Genomic DNA, 15,369 nt, shown 5'->3' with positions numbered 1-15,369 from the left:
TGTACTTGATGTTAGAAAAATAATCTGTAGTATCAACACGATAATAAGATACTTTTGAACGATATATCGCATAGAATATATTTTATTAAGACTATACCAGTATAGTACATACTTACATGATGAGCATTTGCTCTTTGTACAAATTCACATATTTATGTATGTTCATACATATTTATACTTTCTGCGTCCGTAAATTTATAAATTGCACGTTTAACTCACGTGGAAGAGTGTGTAAACTTATTACGCGTACGTTATCTAAAGTGCACTGCCACTACAATGATTTATGGAACGCAGACTTATCTAAGCTGTCCGACATGTTATCTCTGAACACGGTTATATCTGATTCTAGACAAAATAGTACCACTAGCTCTGCATAGCCATGGTGGTAGTGTAAACTCCATCGTTCCAAAGGATCACATTGCGGATACGAAACGAGTAGACGAATATTAACAACACCGATTGAGGAAATTTCTTAAATTTCTCTTTTATGAGTTAAAATTACATATTTCAACACTTTCTTTTTTAAAACAATAATTATTTAAGGAAATGTAAGTTTCACTGGGTACATTTCTCATCTATGTATTGTAAATATACTGTAGGTAATTGACATCTTTCTAAAATTAACTCGTTATATCTTAGTTAAGATCAATTAAATATATTAATATCTTAATATACAAGACAAGTATATTACCAGTAAATATTTCTATTTTTATTTACAATGCATTTTATTTTAAATCAGAGAATTTTTAAACGTTTCAAAATGGATATTACTATATTTCCGAATACGACGTAACATGCTTTTCACTGTGTAGATTTCCGTAAGTTTATCGAACACTCGTATCTCTAAGACATTACAAGTTACCCTTTTACAATAAACGCATCCAATCATAAAGTAAGCGGAAGTTTACAACTTAAATCTTAAACGATCCCTTAATTTACGTATAAATCCAATTCCCGTAGATAAAGTTCGAACTTAACGTCCTAGATTTGTAATATCACGCGCTTTGACTGCGTATCTAAAACGCAAATTCCACTTCGATAATCTTTGTATAAATTTGAATTTCGTGTCACGTGTTCCGCTAATAAGATACGTCTCTGCGTAATTTGTTATCCATTGATTTTGCACTTGTCACAACGCAATACCCAATAGGCCATCGATATACTATATTCTATTTGAAGAAATCGATTTGTTCAAGGAACTTTCGTTAGGGTAAGAGAAACTCGTTTTCGGTAAAAACTATCTCTCGTTCGATTTTCCTCATGGAGATTGAAAAATGACATCCTCTGGGTTTACACACCGCTCTGTTGCAGACCGCACTGAGATTCTAAAATAAATCTCGATCACGTTGCGAAACAGTAACACGAAGGAATGCGCTCCCATAATTGAAATTCGTATGAAGTATGGACGATGTTCTCTTGCGGTACGAGGGAGTTTGATTTAAAGGATTTGTTGCAATCTTAGATTACAGCTCGTACGAATTCGTCGAGCCAGGTGCCGTGTATCGTACAAAAAATGTAGAAAGGTAAACATAACCCAGTTTTGGGATTTTGGAAAATGTTGTATTTCCACAAACCAAAATGACAATACGTGCAATTCAATAAATTCGACAAGTATTGAACTTGATTTGTAGCACATTTATTTATTTTCTGTTCGTATCGTTTTTACTTCATGTAATTTGGTTGCAATTGCGATTACTTCCATCATGGAAGAATGAAAGGGCACTGACAATAAAATAAGTGAACACATTAACGCTCAAGGATGTTTATTTATCAATAGTTAGCAAGATATATACTTTGAAATTTAAAATCATCTTTTGACGTATTTCTCTTACAAAAGAGTTAAATAAAGTTTATGAAATGTATAAAAAATGGAAAAAAAAACTGCGTTTCTCTGGAAAATACTTATGTAACATGTATTACATGCATTGAGAATTTCTTATTGCAATATTTGATATTGAGAAGATAAAGAAATGAGACGATGGCGTATTACTCTTCGATGGCAATTATTCGGATGTGACGAAAAGGGGGTGTGGAAAAAATGTTGTGGAATATCAAAAGCTTAGGGGAAACGGTGGATTTTGATATTGGATCTCTGTAAGGCATAAAACGCAAGGCATAAATCCCCTACGGAACAGATTTTGCTTTTCCGACAGCAACGATCTATTTTAGTGTCTGCTCGTGATCAAAATCATGCAACACTGTTACCTAACTCTACTTTCCATATTTTCGTGTCGTATTTTCGCCCATGACGAAAAAATGAATAAACCGTTCGATTAATTCGTTACAAGCTCCTCGTAAACTACTCGTTAAACAAAGAATGTTTTCAAACAAACATATGGTACGATATCAAGGAAGATGTATAAAAATAAAGTAATCCCGCTTCTTTATTGGTGTACGAAGGTCGTGTCTCATTTTTAATCAGACAATCGACATTTTATTCTCGAATTTCTATTGTTTCAGCAAACGTTTTTTTCATCTTTTCGCAAAGGATTAATCTTTGTTTACGCGCCCACTCTTTATAAAGTTGTACCTAATTTTTATACATACAAAATTCGCCCCACAACAAATAAACCGGCATCTACAATTCTCACTTTGAACCTCTAATAACAACAGTTCAGTCGAACGGTTCAAAGGCGAAGTAATTAACATTCACGCATCCACATCTCCCTTGATAGGAACGAATTTGAAACACGTGCAATCGACACGTGTGTACCAATCATGGCCGTGTACACTTGCATGTTTAAATGAATTTTCCACGAATGCTGTGCAACCTATTGTCAGGTTGTTTGGATGGGTATCGACGTATGCTTTTATTCGTTTCGATTAAACGAGGCGTTGAATTGCAACCTGGGAAACGTTTCCGAGAATTCAGTTACCTTCGATATGGGCAAAAGGCAGTGACTTGCATACAACGGTAAAGAAATTTATCGGCAGCCATTATTTTTTTAATGGAAAATATTGATCCTCTTTCCTTTATATTTACGTAGACCTTTTCTATAAATTAGAGCCCAGAGAGAGTTCTGTAAAGAAAAATTAATTTCAATCGTAATCATAATAATATCGTTATAATTTTTATTTCTTTTTTACGTTATTCTTGAACAATTATTTTTCACACTTTTATCTGAAGAGATCTAGGAAAAAAACTCGTCGAAACGTTGCTTTAAAAATTGTCTCAATCACGATTCGGGTATTGTTCTTCAATCGAAGCGAAGTTCAGAAGTTTCCAATTTGTTTATCTACAGGTTAATCTAATTCGCGCTTGGAGTTTGATCCTAATACACGTGAAATAAAATAGCAGATGTGTACCAATTAATTTTGATGATAACTCTGCCGAATCTTTTACTTTCTCCACTGCAATAGTTTACGCCTTATTTAAAAAATGAATTTATATTTCACCCTAAGATACCATGTATTTTAAAATGGTGTGCACAAGTTCTACTTTCATGTGAATAACACTTGCAAGGAATAATCGGCGATGATATGTACCGATTTTGACAAAACTTTGCACAATTGTTCATTGGACCAACCTAAGAACATTGCCGCGTTTGATTAATGTTATTTTTTTTCAAAAGGTAGAGGGAAGTCGCCATGGTGGACATCGCTGCCTTTGAGCAATACCTGACCAAGGTGAAGGCGTGAATCGCATAATTCAAAAAGACTCGTTTCTGAAAAATTAAAGGTTATAGACATAATAACACTGTACTTACCATGATCTGATCGAACATAATTGGCTGCAAGTTTATTTTTTACGTGTATAAACCAAAGTGTTGATTTATTTAACCAAAAAGTTGGATGTCGTACATTACATAATTCTGCGACGAAGATTTGATGTTGAAAATACTTTTCTACAACTTTTGCAGATAAAACTTATAGACTGTGTAATAGTGATGTTGATGCTTCGACGTTACGTCGATCCCTAATAAGTACTAATACTTGCACTTCAGGAAATTAGCTAACGTTATAGTGTTACTTTTTATTTCGTTAAGAAACTGAAATTTTGAGTATTTTAGAAAGCATCAACTTTATATGAAGAAAATATAGTAGAAATTAGAAGTAAACAGTTTAACATGTCTAAATTTTTAAATGAAAGAATATATTCTGAATAAACAATTAATAAACATAAGTAATTGTTCAATACTGTAGCGTGAAATGAACAAATAGTTTTTAAATATATAGAACTGTATATAGAAGAAATATTTTTAGAAATGTTCTATTGGTTACTTAATATGTACTTATTATTTCGGCATTTATTGTCAAATTTTCATCCTTTTTGTATATACGAATTCACATGGTCCTACAGTAGCAATTCGCGTCGATAATCACATGGTATTGGTATGGGAAGAAAGCGGAAAGCCTACAGCAATGATAGTCACTTGTCGAAGTATTGGAAAAAGAACGATCGAAGGTAAGTCGAACACAATAACGTTCAGGACACGTAGAAGAGTGGCGAATGCGCACGTACGTACGAAGAAACATGCAGGAATCATGCAACATAGATGGCTGATAAAACACGTGAGTGGCTTTAAGCCCCGATGCAACAGAAGCTCAGGAGACTCACACGTTTCAGAAAAATGTGTTTCAGCCATTTAACGGAATGCAGCTCACGGATAAAATAGCACATGCAATGAATTGGCACGAACTTGGGGAAACGTACATCCGATCTCGAGTTTGCTCTGCTCGATTTCCGAACTTAAATTTATCGTACCCCAACGGAAACGGAACACGGAATAAATTAATCGTGCGATTTAGATTTATTCTTTAAAGCCATCGAGCTTCTAAACTTTCATGTAAAAAAGACGAAGAATATAGTTTTGTATAACTCAATTGAGATCTTTGTCAATTATTGTGTTATTTATGGTACGAGTATGTAATTAGAGATGTAGTGATATATTTAATTGGGGCCCCAGGTCTCACGCTGGCAAAAATTTTATTTTTAGAAACAAAAAGAAATACTTTAAATACAGTAAATAAACTTTACTGATGAAGCTCCGCTCGGAAGAAAATGAAGTAATATTGCCTTTGGTACTAAGAGTATTACTCTCACATAAAATAAAGTTTCTTTGTAATAATACTTAAATAATTTTTAATATTTGATATCAAGATTTTTTTTCAAGACCATAAAATATACTAATGTCTGTTCCAAAATGACAGAGCCATCTTATAAAATAACAGTTTTAAAAGTTTGGTGAATTATTAGAAGACGATGATAATATCATGTTTTTTGTATGTTTATTTAAGATACATTTTTATGCAAATAAAACCAAACAAAATGATCTTCACAGCAAAGTGAAAGTTGACACTATGGGACGAGGAAAAGGACTATCTGGATTTGGAAAAGGACAAATAACTGAAATGTTTAAAGAATATATGACCATCAGAGGTATTTTGAGAAAATTAGAATGATGTCGCCATGCTGTTTCCAATTTTAAGGAATTGATCGAAAAGTATGGACAGAAGAAGACACTTGAACGTCATTCTGTAATAAACAACCATCAAAAGAGAAGAATATTACGCGAAATGAGTAATTCTACAAAAAGTATCTGGCAATTAGCAGCTTTGGCAGCTATCAAAGTCAATTGTACATAGAGTTGCAACGTCATCAGGACGTGTTAAATGGAAACAAATGAAGACACAATCACCTCTAAATAAAGTCAATAAAATGAAACGATTGGAATGGGTCCGATCATATATGACATGGACAATTGAATTAGAGAATATCATTTGGACGAAAAAAAGTTCAATCTTAGGGGTTCAGACAGCATTATCGACACAATATCCGGAAACAGAAGTTCATATTTTCAAAATGACACCGAGGAGTAAAAATGTGCTGATATGGAGTGTATTTTGCGCGTTTGCTTAGATACCATTACATTTTTATTTCTGAAAAAAATGCAGGCTAAAGATTATTAAAATGTTGACATATTTTATTCAAAATAAAATATCTATCTGAACCCAAACATCGTAATTTGCTTATAAGTTTGAGTTAATTTAATAAAAATTATGTTTAGTTTATTTACGTTGATGTGTATTTCTAACGGTTTATTCGTATTATCGTAAAACTTTGGAGATACGTAAAGCTGTTTCGAAAAGTATTAACTAGGAAACTTTTCTTTCTTACATCACATATACAAAATCATGCATTAAGTGATCTAACACTTTCTAATATACTTTATCTATGAAATAGTAAACTAAAGCAGAGACTTACATAACGGTGGCACACATAAATGTAATATGTATATATGTAGTAGTCGCTTATTTTTGTTTCATATGCCTTGATTATGATCTTGTACGATCTTGTATGTATTTTTACGATCTTATTACATTAGTATGCCGTTAAATTTCAAATTTCTAAATTTATTCTCAAATTTAAATTGTTAATAAGCGTATCAAAGCAAACTTGTAGGTTAATCGATTTTAAAGATTTAATTAATATTGTTTGAAACGTTGAGGTAAAAAAGGTTTTCGATTATTCATACAGTTAGTAGGTAGTTAATAACTTTTGATACGAACATTTTCTACAGAAATAAATGAAAACAAGAAAACTCCGATATTGTATCTTCGGACGCCTCATAAAATAATCTGCAATACCGTTAAAGTGCCGGAAATCTTTTCCCAGAGGACGTGAATTCCATCCTGGAATAATATACATTGCAAGATTTGTAACCATGAAAGTCTGGAGGATTTTAATTTTAAAAATGTACTTTGAAATGTTTGAAATTGAACGTTTAGCAGCAAGAAGTTAAAATTAAATTGTAGGAAAAAGACTGACAAATTCTACATTTGGACCTTGTTGTGGATTTTCTAAAGAATTTTATTACATCATTTAACTGCTATAGAAATAATTGAGCCATTACAATTCTACTGTAATGTAGATTAAGTCGTATAAAATCGTACAATATTATTTGCATTTGATCAGAATATTTTGTATTACAAATGTAAAAATCGTGTCTACTGTGAGTCATGATTACGTGAGGGCCCTGTGTGTAATGCTGAAGAAAGAATAGTAAATACAAGTGGCATACATGACTACATAGGCTACGTATTAACATCACTGGAAAGGAAAACAAAAAATAATTATTAAGTAATCTTATCTTAATGAAACGCTAATATTGCGTAGCGGTTGAAACAAGTATTATGTAAGTACATGAAGCTGTTCGTAATAAATGTGTGGACTATGACGTAAAAATTAATGAAAAACTATATGAAAACTATGTACAGGGGTTGTCAAGGTATCGTGTTCATAGTCGCCATATACTTTTTAATTAACTTTTACGATATAGTCTACGCGTACAGCACGAACGGTTCTCTGTACATAATACCCGTTTAAACCACCGGTCAGTATAGGTGTTTCATAAAGTAAAATCGTAAAATCATTTCTTATTTATTTTTTGTTCCCTCTTCTAATAGTACCGATACATAGTTTCGTATGTATATTACGCGTATTAAATATTCTTTCGTTAACGTCCTATACAGATCTCACCTACGGTTTCAGACATAATTGCCGCCACATAAGGTTTGTACAGATCACGGTGGCTAAGATTCATACGTTAACAACTCGACAAGGTAAACTGTACGATCACCCTCGTTATGAAAGTCTCGATCACATCGAAATATTTTTGTCCATAAACAAGTGTAATACCTAGAGCAAACTTCACGCCGGTCCAAGCCTGTCGAATGTAATTAATCAGCCTTCTGTAGAGAGGTCTTGGTGGCCTTTTCGTGGAAGTGCCTTCCTCCTCGTCCCCTGGATCGTCGTTGTCCAGTGCTCCCGGTGGTGGTCCCACGCCCGTGAGTGTACCAATTTGATTCCTCTCGCCGAGGATATTCACAACTTCCCGTAGCTCAGGCGCTACGCCCTGCAGTCCTGAAGCGTAATTCGCGGGGGCGACGCCTGAACCGAATAGGTTCGCGCCGCCCCCGCGACCTCTGTCACGTCCGCGGCTACCTCGACCCCAGGTGGCACCGCTACCTTCAGAATTTCATGCCGAGTTATGCTTAAACGCGACCAAATTTTTTACACCGTTGTTAAGTGTTCCCACAGATTTCGTACGCAATCTATCGAAACATTAGAGAACTAGGTATGCGATTTACCCAAAAACGCAAAGAATTCTGTAACAACGGTGAGTTTAATATTTCATATCGTATCATTGGTCTTCGTTTTACCGTATTGAGTGAATTATTGCATCCTTTGTTTAGGATGTAAGCGTAACGATTGCTTGTAACGATCTCGATTGCCCATTGGTTGTTTCAATAAGAGATATTTCGTTGAACTGGAAGCAAACATTGAGACGTCATATTTGGGCGCTGAACAGTTGAACAATGTAATTGAAAATGTCAGAAAAGGTTCAAGGAAACGTGTAGAATTTAGAGGAGAAATATTTGAAAGAAAATTAAATATCTCCTGGAGTATGAAGTTTACCATGATCTTATCTTATGCAACAAAATGGAAACAATGTTCCATTATTAAAAAGAAACGCAATCACAGTTTGTAAGTGCACCGATGCAATTGGAGGAAAAATCGTATATGATAATAGAGATCATTAAACTGTACGAAATTTTTTTTTTATGAATTTTTCCTGATCGATAAAATATTTAAGAAAATAGCACTCTATGTATTTGCTGCTATAAGCATTTCACTTTCGTATTTACCAAAGTATAAGTGTAAAAAAGAGTACAAGTTTAGTTATTTAAGAGGATTATCTGACAAGTTGTGCAATTTGTACCTTTATTGTATGTAACAGTGGTACCGTATTATTATACTGGTTGGAAGTTTTCTTAGTTCCGGTTAGCTTATTTTCCTCAATTTCCCTCAGTTAACTCTAACTTGTAGAACAGCATTTATGTTTCCTACCATGTACGCAACTACGGACGGTAAAGATAGTTTGAGGGAAGGAAGTCTGGGTGTATGTTGTTTCGAGATACTGAGATACTGACGTAACTTCTATCAAAACCCCTGTTACAGACATAGTTACTTAGGTCAACGTAACCGAGAGATTAAATCGTTTCGAATTTAAGCAGGATCAAGCTTGGCGAAATATTGGTGTTTTGGGTAAATCGCGAATGAGGATCGTGTTCGGTGGTGTCGCATGAAAATAACTGAATTTTTAACGAGAACACGGGAATCGCGTTAAAATACCATCACCGAGTAATTTAGTTTTAGTTTCAGATTTTCACGACACGGTATTAAAGAATTCATGACGATGAAAAAGTTCAATTAACGGCCGCTCCATTATAGATATTCCTCAACCTTTTGAGTCGTTTCCCCTACTTTCAATACTTCGTTTCTCAATTCGATGCATAATAAAACTATTCAATTTTTTCCACTTCGTTGGTACGAAATAGCTGAACTTTTAGCAATGGTTTCTGTAAAATATTTTCTTGAAATATTTGTCTTTCAGATATGTACTAAATTTTATCAAGTTAGTACTATTTTTTCAAGAATTATTATTAATTACGTGTTGATCGAAATGCACTGAGGTGAATAAAGAGACTTAATAAAATTCGTTCAGGAAAAGAGCATAATTTTTCAAAATGAAATGTAGGGAATAGATTTCAGTTTAACGAATACATTAAAGTCATTAGTAAATCGAAGTAATTATATTTCGTAAATGTAATACAAAAATTACATATTTGTCAGCATTGAACTTTGTTGTAGTTTGCATGCGTGTATGTACTTCTTTATTTATTTATGTAATTAAGATCAAAATTAGATATAAACATAATACACGAAGTTGAAAATATACATCAAATTTTATGTGAAAATGATCCAGAATTTCTTTTGAAAATGATCGCGTCCATCATAAAACCATGTGCGTTTCGAGGGTTAAAAGTACAACTACGGTCAGGAATAATCGAAACTCATTCATCTCTGATGATACTGATCTGAAACAAGATGTGTTTAGCATTTCGATTGACAACTTGTAGAGTCTAATGACGAGATGATTCAACGTAGTCCTGCGAAAATAAGACTGAAACGTTTCATGTATTTGAATTCCGTTATAGAATTAAATCGAACTCGGAATCCCAAATCTCGATTGCAACAGTAACTAATCTACGAAATCAAATTGCACAATGATGTAACGATTTACTTATTGTAAGTTAAATTCGTAGTTTGCTCTGTAGATAAAATAAATATACAAAATAGTGTAAATGATAACGTAAAAAGCATTATTCAACAGTAAAGTTGAAACGTTCGTCTATTAAAAAATTTCGGATAAATTCAGTCTAAATAAATTTGTCAAAAAATTTATTTTAATCGTTTATTGTCTGTATCTATACTACTCAGTAGAAGTTTCTTTTTGTACATATGAATGTTTGAAACCTCGGGTCTATCACAATTACGAAGTGAAATTGGGACTTCTGAATCTGACACAATTCCGAATCGGTTTTCAGATATTGTTGACACGAGAGGTACTATTAGATAGGAAGAATGATTTTCAACTCCTCCTATAGATCGTGCTATGTCTGATTTAGTAGTTGTGCGTTAAATAACTGACCAAATCCAATATCGACTAATGGATGATACTTTTCGTAGGTCTCACTTAGTCGCATGCGTTATAAAAAAGAGGTAAAGAAGTCTGACCAATAGGATATGAATTCTTTCAAAACAATTTTCTTTAACTCTTGATAATATTTGACACATTCGAGATCCCGAGTAGCGATCTTTGTACTAGTGATTTCATGAAAACTTTATATATTTTTAATCCTATACGACACATGAAATATTTTTAAGGAACGATAAGAAGGAAAGTAAAGTGATCACTCTTTATGTCTTCGAGTAACGTAACTGAATTTTTCAATAAACATCATACATCATTCAAAAGAATAATACAATGAAAACATGTAATCAGTTTAATTAAAAATAGCTGGTTTGTTAAATTCGACTAGTGGTATTCTAGTTTGGAACTACCCGGCAAATGGGAAAAGAATCGACTTTTTAAAAGAAATCTTATAAAGAAGATTAAAAGAAAAAGAATTTTAAAAGAAAACATATAAATATTGCAGACAATATTTAGCAGTTAACTTTTCTTGCATCTTTACTCGAATTCAAGATCTAGGTATCCGCCCGCCCCTATTGTGTTTCATTGACGTGTCCGCTTGTGATAGCTACTACCTTGATAGTAACAGTTAGGTCGATATGTTTATAGTAATGCCCGAAACAGACTCTCGAAGTACAAGTTCCGGATATGTAAAATAAATTAACTTGATTAATACGTTCAAGACTTAGCTGTTTGACCTATTAGATCTTTTTAACGATACCGAGACTAAAGTAGGTTTTAAGCGTTCGGTTGATAAATGTGCACAAGCGTACTGGTTTCGAAATGTCATTAAAGTTCGAATGTTATCTTTAAATCAATTGTGAACTTTTCCAACATATAATTAGACTTAGAGCGAATTTAAAGTAATCATTTGGGAAACTGAATAAAATACAAGAACTTAATGGAACTTCCGTAGTCAAAATTTTATAAATGTAAGATTATCATCGTGCAGTGACTACTTTGTTCAATGTATCGTATAAAGGGTGCGTAGCGAACTATTCTTTTTAATTTCTGTATTAAAGCTGTTTCACATATTGCGTATAACAGTGGATGTTTGTACAACGAGATGGCGAACGGGCCAAATATTAATAATCAACTTTGATCACCAGTTTTATTAGATTCTGTTTATCTCTAGGTAGACAATACACTGACTCCATATGTAACCACGTAAGCTCTCTAATCACGATCAGGCATGTTCACTATGAATGTCAGATACGGAGGTACCGAATGACCATGATGACCCAGATATGCTGTGATATGGAATAAGATGTTTCAGATTTATCTATCTAAGAGGTAAATTGTGTCACTAGATGCGATAAATATTAAATTTGCGAGGCAAAAACTTATGGTTTTGGTTTACAAATTGATGTTTTATGTGACAAATTGTTTCATTTTATCGTTGAAAGCGAATTACTACAATTTTAATAATTATTATATATGTATGTTACTGTATGGTATACATATGTTTTAACCGTATATATGTATGATTAAAAGTACAAAAATTCGAATTGCACGATCAATTTACAATTGAACAATCAATCTTTTACTTATTTAGTAATTATTTTGTATGGCATTGATATATTATTTTTCCGCATTTTTAATATTTTTGAATTTTGTTCTGAAGTATTAGGTTAATGCTATGCGGTTAAGGCTATTTTAAATATAACCACTAATTTCCATTTTATGGAAAGGGATGACTTCCTTTATGAAGCATGACCATTTTTGCGTCCACATTTACGTGCGTTGTCACGTTCGTTAGATATAATTTGTCAATTCTGCGGCGTTAAGTTAGAAGTCATCTGCAGGGAGCGAATTCGTTTTGGTTTTGGATGAATTCAAATTCGGTAACTACTCATAGGAAGTAGTCACAAGGAAAATATATGGCACTTGGGGTATCTAATACTTTTGAAAATTGTATTCAATAATATTTTCTGAGATTATAAGTAGGTGAATTCAATATTCAAGAAAACTACGGCAGAAGGTGCCCAAGAAGCTTCAGCAATGATGTTGCAAAAACATTGAAAGTTCAAAAGCATTGCTTTTACATCAAGATAATGGACTACTTTCCTATCGTATTTTCTTCTATAAAAACAAATGTGGTATTCGGTCAGAAATCTCGAAATGTATATCAAAACTGAACCCCCATTCGGAAAAAATCATGGTCACTACATAGTGGAGAATAGAAGCATTATAAATTTTCTCAGCTACAGAGATAAATGCAGAAAATAATAATCGTTAAATCTAGAAAGGTATTATTTAAAATTCGATTTGGTTTCGCAAAAATTATTCGAAAAATTAACATGCTTACAAGTTATTGGCATTTGCTTTTAAATTATATTTATTTAAATTATAAAGCTTTCATTTTGCATAAAAAGTTCAATATTAATAAATGCTCACTGGCATTTACATTGAATGTATTCAATATAATAATAATCAATATCAGATATTTTTAATTATTTTGCTCCTAAAGCAAAAAGGCCAGCTTAAAGTAACGCGACTAATAATATTTTTACGTCATTCACATTTGTTAAGATTAACGTACATTGTATACATCAAACGTACATACATGGACATTCACCTTATGTGCATTTCGATCAATATATAAATCCAGTGTCCTCGTTATGATTAAAACACCACTTTCATTAAATAATAATCTTAACACCTTGATAAAAGTACATAAAAGGTATATTCTTGCATAGTTTCTATTTTTATTATTTAAATTCACACATACGTATAACATTTTTTGAATGTCTAAAAAATATGACTTTTAGCGCAATTACTTTTTTGCAGTATGAGAAGTGATATTTTCACTAGTCGTTTAATATTGAAAACGGATTCGAACGAAGCTTTATGAAACTAAAGACTAATGAGAAAATGCTTATTAGATTTCATATTCGTACATATATGAGGACATTTTTATTAGAATAATAATCTCCTATTACTATCTATTTATTTGATTGGTTATTCGTTTGGTATGTTGCATGCTGTTAATAAAATATACTCCTAAACCTTAGAAAGACTTTTACAATCACAACTAAAACCTGGCATTTTTAGATTATTTAACATTTTTATTGCTTGCTTTAATTGGTATCTATTTTGCTTGTCGGAAAATTGTTATGATATATTAACAACTAAAAATACAATAATCGTGAATATTGTATTACATAAAGAAGGAAAATAAATATTTTAGAAATATGGCAGGTGTTAACTATATTTGTGTGTAATATTTAAAAAAATATAATTAATTGCCTATCGTTGAATTACTGTGTTTAGCTTTATAATTCTTCTACCAATTTTAGTAAATTATTATTACTTATAAAATATTCAACTATTTGCACAAAAGTGACTTTTTACAATTAATAAGTTTGATACGGTTTTCACTTATTATAATTTTATTCGTTGCAAGTTGAAAATATTAATATTTTTGTAAATAAGATTATTTTATTCCCATAGATATTACGTACTCTCCCGAATAAAATTAAATTTGCAATACCGAATAAACATAATTTACATTCAAAGAGAATCTCAAATAAATGATCCCAAGGAACTGAATTGAAAAATTATTAACCGTTATTGAAATATTAAACGCAGATTCGACACATGGAACTGTTCTTTATAGCTTGATTTTACAGTACATTACAATTTATTCGTAGTATTGCAAACTATATACAACGGTATAAAACTTGTATCTAAGTAAAATTTTGTAATTTTATCCAAGTAACAAAATACGTTATTATTCAATAATCTATCCAAAAATCTAGCAATTCTTCTAGCTTGTGAAATTTTTGTTTTATCGGAGGAACTACTCAAATTATTTAAAAACAATACAGATTATTACTCTTATAAAAATGCCTGCAAAGCAAGATTTGACTTTCTTGGGGACGAAGAAGATACCTTGACGCTTTTTATAGGAGGGGAGCCCCACCACAGGGCCACAACCCCCTGCGCTCCCTGCAACAGAGGAGCTGATGGTGGCAAGGCAGGGGGCCCCCCGACCGCCACCCCCGCGTCGTTCCAAGTCACGGCGTCTGCACCCACCTCCACCCCCGCTGCCACCGCCACCCCCGGCGGACAACACCACGGCGGGCCCAGGGGTACGTTTACGTGCCCCTTCTTGTGCGGAGCTCCTTCTTTTCGAGGAGGGCTCCGCGATCTCCTGATGCCGCAGTCGCAGGCTTCTTCAAAGTGTCCTGTAATGAATTTCGTCTCTCCTTCGTTGTTGTTCTCAGTTTCTCTTTAATCGATCGACGCGACTTTACGATATTCGAAAATACAGTAATTCCTGCTTTCGAACGACAGAGCGACGTTCATATCAAGGGGAGACTATTTGCATCGTGTGCCGTCTGATAAGGAATGCGAGTAGGATGCACCGAGAACGAACCAGTTGGACCAACAGCGAGCGAGTCTCACATCGCACACGAATACTTCCAAACGATACCGCACAAGCATCGGTGTACCAATGATTAATATAACGATTAGAAATTTTATATTATTCGTTACAGTGAGTCCTCGACTTATAGAGTCAATTCGTTCCCGAGTTTTAATAATTGAACAGTGTAAATACAATTTATGCAGAAAGAAAACAGGACCGATACTTAGTTAAAGATAATGCTGTATCATGGAACTATGTTGTGATCCACATTATGTGGGTAGAGCCGAGTAGTTTTTTTTTTAGTCGTAGGACATACAAAAGTCGACTAAGGTGTTTCATTAGTACAATTGGCAATTTCTTCGAGAGCTAAATTTTGTTCCTCCTTACACTGCATTTGGTGTGCAATCATAATTTTGAAAACTGGTTGAAGTGAAATATATCCATGTGTACTTTTGTATA

General features: G+C 33.1%; 1 protein-coding gene across 1 annotated transcript in view; it reads right to left on the bottom strand.

Moving 5' to 3' along the window:
* LOC143146596 (Kv channel-interacting protein 4) overlaps positions 1 to 14,849 on the bottom strand; it is a 72,072-nt gene extending 57,223 nt beyond the window's left edge. The window contains exons 1-3 of the mRNA XM_076311038.1: positions 14,833 to 14,849; positions 14,433 to 14,716; positions 7,640 to 7,969 (exon numbers count right to left, since the gene is read on the bottom strand). Of these exons, the coding sequence (XP_076167153.1) occupies positions 7,640 to 7,969; positions 14,433 to 14,716; positions 14,833 to 14,849 (631 nt within the window). The remainder of the gene's footprint in view (positions 1 to 7,639; positions 7,970 to 14,432; positions 14,717 to 14,832) is intronic.
* Positions 14,850 to 15,369: the final 520 nt, after the last annotated feature.

This window comes from Ptiloglossa arizonensis, chromosome 1 (genome assembly GCF_051014685.1).
Source record: "Ptiloglossa arizonensis isolate GNS036 chromosome 1, iyPtiAriz1_principal, whole genome shotgun sequence".
Taxonomy (NCBI): domain Eukaryota; kingdom Metazoa; phylum Arthropoda; class Insecta; order Hymenoptera; family Colletidae; genus Ptiloglossa; species Ptiloglossa arizonensis.
The sequence above is the reverse complement of the archived record's forward strand: the minus strand, read 5'-3'. Positions and strand labels throughout refer to the sequence as shown.